The sequence below is a fragment of the Cariama cristata genome, unplaced genomic scaffold (genome assembly GCF_000690535.1).
Source record: "Cariama cristata isolate BGI_N322 unplaced genomic scaffold, ASM69053v1 scaffold17425, whole genome shotgun sequence".
Taxonomy (NCBI): domain Eukaryota; kingdom Metazoa; phylum Chordata; class Aves; order Cariamiformes; family Cariamidae; genus Cariama; species Cariama cristata.
This window is the reverse complement of record NW_009618320.1, coordinates 11,462-19,488: the sequence shown is the minus strand read 5'-3', so window position 1 is coordinate 19,488 and position 8,027 is coordinate 11,462. Positions and strand designations below refer to the sequence as shown.

The window sequence follows — 8,027 nt, the reverse complement described above, 5'->3', positions numbered from 1 at the left end:
ACTTCCACGCCCCCACTGATTTTTCCCCATAGGGTCTGAGGTGGTGTAGAGGCAGGGTGGGCCAGCCGGATGCACCCACGGCCCCGCACGACTAGCTGTCGCTCCAGGGACCCTTTCCCCTCCTGCAGAGCCAACGAAGCACAACTTGCAAGAAAAGCCAGTGGGAGTGGGAGAGACTCTGCCTTCCCTTCTCTCAAACTGAGGCTGTGAGGAGAAGAGCTCATCTCACCAAAGGTTCCGAGACCCTTCTTTAGCCCTTGTGAGTCACCTGATCCGGTACTTACCATCCATGGGGGAACACGCTCTGGAGCTCTGTGGTCCTTCCCAATCCTGCTAAGTCCCTGGGAAATACTGGTGAAGAACTGAGCCCCGAGCAAGAAACGTGGGATCCACAGAACAACAACCTTCTACAGCAGCAGCCGCCTCTGATTCAAATTATCAGCTTCATCAAACTGTACCAAGACCCAGGACTGCTCCTCCAAGGAAAGACAGGTAAGAAAGCAGCGTGGAGTTTGGGATGAAAGTAGGGAACAAACATCCCACAGGAGTGATTTTGGTCTGCATGAAAATTACAGGGTGACGAACAAGTGACAGGTCCATTATGCATGATACACTTTGTGTCTGCCTATGTCCTTTTTAGCTGGGTGCAGTGAATTACATTGGGGTGGCAAACAGAGATGCAAACAGTAGCTGAAGACTGAGGAGTGCAAGGGACGGAGTTCAGAAGTCTGTTCGTGGATGAGGAGGGTTAGGGAGTATACCCCCTGATGGGAGGATGGAAACCTGACGTGCAAAATCTCCAGGCAGGTTGAATAAGAATGTCTTCCTTAGATAGCTCTCTTCGGGTGCTCAGGATCAAATTTGTCAGCACCTTGCTGGAATTCAGCCAAGCGTTCTTCAGAGCACACAAAAGCAGGTTCATTGTCATTCACTCCGATGTTTGCCTATGAAACAAGCAGTGGTGGTTAGCAGGTAGAAGATGACATAGGGATTCAAAAGAAATGGGGTTTAATGTTGATTTTGGATAGCTGTTTCAGCTCTCTCTGGGTGTATGAGCCTTTCCCTTTATTAAGTGGAGGTAACACTCATTGCCTTCATTTCTATGACATTTTGAAACCCCTGTGCTGTACCAATATAAAATACTAATGTAAAGTTTCTAGCATCAAGCCAGTGCATAAAGCAGAAAGTACCACTGGGAATTAATCTATGCTTAAGCATTTAATAAACTGGAAGGAAAAGATGTAGATTAAAGCCAGCTGGAGGTTGTTTGTCTCCTCATTCTCTTCTGATTGATTTTGCTTTACTTTTAGTATATGAGCATGTGGTCTCTCTCTGTTTCCTTTCTTCTGCCTTTAATCTTTTTCAATGTACGAGTCCCTGTGCTCCCCCCCACCCCTGGGTGTGAAGGCTAAAGTTTCATTCCTTTTCTGAGGAGGAAAGAAGGCAGATTGTATTGAACTGGAGAAAAACTGGAGTGGGGGGATAAGAAGAGAGAGCACAAAACACAAATATAAGCTACCGGTTCAATGGCACACTCTGAATCAGATTTGCAGCAGAGGTGATGAGATGAGTAGCAACCCCATGAATCAAAGTGCTGAAAAGCATCTTTTGACTTCGTGTGAAATGAAATGCAGTCAGGGAAGCACAAGAGTCCTCTCGGCTGAATGCCTTGACAGGTGGAACAAGGACAGCATAAAGTATCTAATACCTTAAAATCTGCATGTTCTCACACCCCTTCTTCCCCCTCTGTGCATTTACATCCTTGGGGTGAAGCATCCTGAAATGAGCACATACTTGCACATAGGATTTTGCCTTTGATGAGGGTGGAAGGCAGTATGATTTAATGACCAGAGATGCAAGGGTGAGGAAAGTGAGAAGGAGAAAGAGTTTGAAAGGTATGGAGTCCCAGAGTCTGTTCATGTTTCTCATTTGTTGGACCTCGGGTGGTCACTCAGCTTCCTTGTGCCTTACTCTCCCCTGTCTGTGGGTAGGTGTGGTGGCAATTCCTTCTCCAAGGTGTTCAGTGTACAGTGGCATTAACTGAGGTCCAAAGCAGTAGAATTAATTTCAAAGTGGAGGACAGAAGTGCCTCTTGCACGAAGGGTGCAAAATTAACCTTCCAAGCAGCTGCAGTGACACAGTCCACCTCCTTTGTTGTGTGATGGGAGTTTCTCTAATCATCAACAGCTCAGTGGTTACCTGTCAGTCAGCAGTACAATTTGTAGGATTTTGGCTTGTAAAGCTGCTGGCCAGGATCAGGTCCCTCAGCGTGCATGTTCTGTATGGGACATATAAGGTATTTGCTTAAAAGGCATAACTATGCTCACTCCCAGATGCTGCCGTGCCAAGTTGTATGAAATTGATGCTCAGCAGGTGTGAACCAACACAGTCCACTTGCCCTCATGCAGCCACACTGGTCCATCCCAGTCAGAAGACCTGACTCATTTCTAAATACTGATCCTGGGCTTTAGAGAAGTTTGTAGTTTTCTCTTACAAAATCTATCTCCCTGCTTTTCTCTGCCAGCTAAATAAAGCCTGAGAGGGTGAAAGGAAGCATCCCAGAGCAGCTCTGTCACCATTTGTCTGCCCATGGATGCAAGACAGTATTGGACTGGCTACGTAGGAAAGGGCAGAGATAGTGTACATGGCCGTGTTGTTTCAGAGACTGGATATGGTGTTTCTGCACTGTTGGAGATAGGTCCTGTTCTAAATAAAACACAGACTCCAGTTCAAATACAAGGTGTGCTCCTTGCTGTCATTCCCATCACAGCAATCCCAACAGTACCATAACTCTGCATGTGTGTCCATCCAAAGTTATGTTCTGACATTACTGTCTGGCTCTCATATTGCACCATCCTGCCTGCTGAATATAATTCAGAGTGTGAGCTGCTTTGAGGAAAGCATTGCATTTTCTTCTGCGCTTTAGATAGGGCTGAATGTGCTGTCGGTGTGCAGCAAATTATAGCAACAATAATAAATAGTAGTGTTTTGCTGTTGCCTTGGGCTATAGCACAGCGCTTGTAATGACGCTGGATCACAATTCCAGAGACTTCTTTATTTAGCAGTGACCGTATCTTCACTGCTGCTTTGGTCCTTAGCACATGTTAAACAAAGTAAAAGATTTTAAGCTTTTGACTGAGATAAGGGTCAGCTACACAAAAGCTTGGGAGATAAAATTCACTCAAGGGAAAGATAGGAATCCAGATCTGGACCCAGAAATGATCTTTCAGTGTACATAAAGTACTTGCGCTGTAATATTAAATAAACAACACCTAAGTTAAATAAATGGCACAGTGGAACTTGATTATTCTTTAATAAGATCCTAGTAACCAAAATAAACTCTGTCAAAAATGTGCTTTCTCTACTCTAACAGTTAGCTTTCCCCACATAGGGGTAATATTTTTCCTTTCAGCACACAATTAGTTTGAACTGGTACATGAAAAATGTCTAAGCAACACTCTTTTTTTTTTGTTTTCCTATCAAAGTTTTCTGCATCTGAGTGCTATGTAAAAATGTGATCTCCAAGGTCTCAAGACTCATTTTAGTTGTCAGGGGTTGGAAATCTTGTCTAATAGCTATTTAAGATGGCTGTCCATCTTTTCTCCTGCTTGTACTTAGCACCCGCAAAGACTGAAACCCACAACAGCTGTGTATGTATAAAGACTGTAACGCCTATGAAATCTACGTTTCTGCAGTTCCATCCATTGCCAGCCATCCTGCTGCAATGCTGATAGGGAGTTCCCACACTACCCGTCCAAGCAGTAACATTAAAGTCTGGTTTCTAAAAGGTCACTGAAGGCACAGATCTTTGAATTTATCATCAACCAGTGTTATTTTGTGGCTCAAACTCCCTACATCAGCAATGAAGGTTGTATGGGACCAGCTATTTAAAGTTACTGAGATGTCTAGCTTCCACTGATGTCAAGCATGATTCTTGTTTCTGTCTGACTTTTGGTTGATCTCAGAAAATGAGTATTATGCGCAGCTCCTATTTAGGCAACCAAACGAAGCGATCTAGGTCCTAATGGCAGCTGCAGCGGGTGCAGTATATTTGGAAATCTGACCTCCGTATTTACGTATCTAAATGAGAACCAAGCTCTACTGAAAAATCTGGTAATGTCTGAGTGACGCAGATGGTGTGAAGGAACCTGGTGTCTAAGTCGAAGCACAGCTGATAAAATTAGCCCTTAATGTTTAAAAGAAATAGCAAATTACGATTCAAAATGATGCTATTTTCGGTGTAAATGCTTTCATTTTATATGACTTTAAAATAAAAGAAAAAACACAACAACAACCAAAAAACCCAAACAGAACCAGTACTCCTTGGAAATGAGACTGAAAAAATTAAACATTTCCAGTGAAAAGATTTCTGTATGGACCATTGATCTACTAACCAGGACTGTGCTACACAGCACGCTTTGACAAGCTTGTGGTAAGGAGCTGCCCTCCTTCATCACCCATTTAGTTTCTGGTCTTTCCTCCAACTCTGCTATTTCCTCTTTCAGGACCTAGCAATGATGAAGACCATGTCTGGTGGAAACTGCACCCTGAATGTGCCAGCCAAGAACTCGTACCGCATGGTGGTGCTGGGAGCCTCCAGGGTGGGGAAAAGCTCCATTGTTTCACGCTTTCTCAATGGCCGGTTTGAAGACCAGTACACTCCCACCATTGAGGACTTTCATCGCAAAGTCTACAACATCCGGGGAGACATGTATCAGCTGGACATCCTGGACACCTCTGGGAATCACCCTTTCCCTGCTATGAGGAGACTTTCCATCCTGACAGGTGAGAAAGTGGGGGGAAGTTTGCAGATAGGGAACAGTGGGTGAAAGATCGTAAGGACAGACATTAGCTTGAAAACTGTAGCCTGGAAATGACTGTTTCTTGGGAGGTAGCTAAAGGGACTGCTTGATTTTGTTGCAAGATGCACTTCTCTAGAGAGGTATTTCCTGGCCAGGATGCTCCAGGCACTATAGGGAGTGCATTAGCCACAGATAAGTCCACTGGGTGAAGGTCTAAAACTGAGATTTCCCCCTAGTTTATTTCCCCACCTGCTCCATACTTTTTATTGCAGTCACTAATAAATGGCTGAATATAATCTCGTGGGCCTAAAGAGCAGCAAGGGACAAAATAATCATGTCATTATAAGACACCAGCAGTGAAAAACAAATGTAGAATGCACAGGAAGAGAGTTCTAACCAAGAAAATCTCGGGGGGGTGGTGTTCTAAAATTTCCAGCCTAATTCCCTTGATTTGATATTCCAGTGAAAGGATAGCTCTACTTTTACCCTTTCTCCTTAGTCTATGGTTAATTAAACATGTTAAAGGGAAAAAAGGGAAAATGGTGGGCTCATTTTGTACATTCTCATTGTCAAGCAGCTCCTGTTTTGAGCTAAGATGTATTCTTTAATTGTGAAAGTAACAGTGGACTTATATTCAGTCACAACTCACAATAAACCTACTTTCTGGATTTGCTATCTACCCTTCTAGCTAACCAGTGAAATATGGCATTCACATCTGACCAGGCTAGCGTCCACGTTCAGTGAGGTCCTAGGGCCAGTTTCTGAGATGCGGATGTGAGCTTTTGTCCCTGAAAGCTCTCTTAGCATCTTCCACATGAATGTCATTCAACAGGCAATGATTTGCATTATTTTATATTTGCAAAAGGAATTGTAAGTCAGGAAATGTCAAAAGGAAATGCCAGGGGATCTGTGTCATTTATGTATTTTTTTTTTTTTTCCATGGTCTGTTTCTCTTGAGCAAATGAAATGACAGCAGAGCACTGCACATTGGGAAAACTCTCATTCCTGACTTAGGCATTCAGGGCTGACTAGCTGTAAATCTTCAGTTCAGGTGTTGCTTCGTGTATTGTGTAATGAAAAGGCCAAGGCTGAGTGGCTACTAGCTCTCCACTCTTCCTAGTGTCAGAACAGGCTGTGTTTTACACAGAGATACAAATGAAAGGAAGGAAAAAGAAAAGCAATGCTGCAGAGCTGAGATAGAAACGTGTTTACAAAAGAGAGTAAAACGGACAATAACTTGCAAGTCCAGTGTAACCTAGGAACACAATTGGATATGGCTGAAGTAACGTCACAGCCAAAAGTCTTTTCCATAGCTTTACAGAATGGCGTGGGGAGTTGAATTAGAAGAACGGGAATTAAAGTACAGCTAAGTGAATAGATTCAAAACTACCAAACAAAAAATATGGGGAGGAGATGGCACATAAACCTATTGCTTTTTTAAAATTAGCTCCCCTGACATAGGCTGCGACCAATAAGCCTTTACAGTATCTTTTCTTAATTGCAGGGGATGTTTTCATCCTGGTATTCAGCCTGGACAACAGAGAATCCTTTGATGAGGTCAAGAGGCTCCAGAAACAGATCCTTGAGGTCAAATCCTGCCTGAAGAACAAGACCAAGGAATCAGCTGACCTCCCCATGGTGATCTGTGGCAACAAAAATGACCACAGTGAAATCTTCCGCAAGGTACGCTCAGATGAAGGGGAGGACCTTGTCTCCAGTGATGAAAACTGTGCTTACTTCGAAGTTTCAGCCAAGAAGAACACCAATGTGGATGAGATGTTCTATGTCCTCTTCAGCATGGCCAAGTTACCTCATGAGATGAGCCCTTCCCTCCACAGGAAAATCTCCATCCAGTATGGTGACACTTTCCAACAGAAATCCTTCCGGATGCGCCGAGTCAAGGACATGGATGCCTACGGCATGATCTCTCCTTTTGCTCGCCGGCCAAGCGTCAACAGTGACCTGAAGTATATCAAATCAAAAGTTCTCAGGGAAGGTCAGTCCAGGGAGAGGGAGAAATGCACAATCCAGTGAAGGGATGACTTCTGTCTGAAGTCATCATCCACATGCAGTGCCTTAAAGAAAAATGGTCTGAGGAAGCACAGAATGGGCTCATGGGGTTCATCGAGAAAACCCAACATGGAGAAAGAATAACTCTTCCTGCAGATTCTGCTGAGTCACGAATGTAAATAACATCGTCCTTGTAAACAACTGGGAAAAATCATATGCCGGAGATACAAGTGCATTTCTCTGTCTTTGTAATGTCGTTCCTCTTCATTCCTCTTTCTGTTTAGAGAATACAGACCTGAGAAGTAAAGACATTTCAACCTCATCTTTACAAAGAAAGTAGGTCAAAAATGCACAGAAGGCATTAACAGTTACTCAGCATGCAGCTCTTGCTAAGAGAGAGGAGGTTATGTGTGTGCGTGCGTGTATCTCTGTGTGTATGTGTGCATGCATGTGTGGAGCACTCTTTTTAAAAAATGGGACTGGAGTTTCAAAAGGCAGCAGTCTTAACTGAGGTTTCCCAGATTGGGAGCGGACTCTATATACGGACACATGACTCTAACTTGCTTCTGAGGGGACCTGCATTAAGATCTTGATTTTATGTTTGCTGGGACAGTTATCATTTGACATCTACATGAATGTTGTTTTGTATTATAGATTTTATGTGGGATTTGGTTTTTTTTATTGTCTAGGGGTGGGTTCTTAGCAAAATCAGATGGCAAGTGCATATTTTATCAAAACAGTGTCTACTTTCTGGCAGTGAAAGGTGTTTTTCATCTGTAAAACTCTATAATATGTACATTGATTGAAAGTGAAATTGTTCTGCAAAAAGCCAATACATTTGACTTCTTTGCAAGCCTGGTGTGATATTGTTTCTCAAAGCAGCCACACTGACTCTGAATACCATAGTACAAATGCCACCCTTTGCCTTGCTGGCCACCGGAGCAATGGTTCCCTGCTCTGCTTGTATCAGCTGAGTCTGATCATATTCATATGCAGGCTTAGATCACTTCAGAGGCAGGATTGGGTTTTCCTTCAAAATTAAGAACGGAATGGTTGCAGGGCCAGCTCCACCATATTTATTCTGTTAACACACCTCTAGTCATTTTGTTCATGGCTTTCCCTGTTGTCTGATAAAGGCTGTCTTGATGGAAACCTTTGCACTGCAGAAGTCCTTCAGAACAGAAGCTTTGTGCTAGCTGTCCAAACAGGGCTGAA

The 8,027-nt window shown here is 43.4% G+C and overlaps 1 protein-coding gene across 1 annotated transcript; it reads left to right on the top strand.

The window, feature by feature from the left end:
• The first annotated feature begins 362 nt into the window (after nucleotides 1–362).
• Nucleotides 363–7,656, top strand: RASD2 (RASD family, member 2). Its single transcript, XM_009700829.1, has 3 exons — nucleotides 363–492; nucleotides 4,506–4,785; nucleotides 6,307–7,656. The coding sequence occupies exons 2-3, from the start codon at nucleotides 4,515–4,517 to the stop codon at nucleotides 6,834–6,836; spliced, it is 801 nt and encodes a 266-aa protein (XP_009699131.1). The 5' UTR covers nucleotides 363–492; nucleotides 4,506–4,514; the 3' UTR covers nucleotides 6,837–7,656.
• Nucleotides 7,657–8,027: the final 371 nt, after the last annotated feature.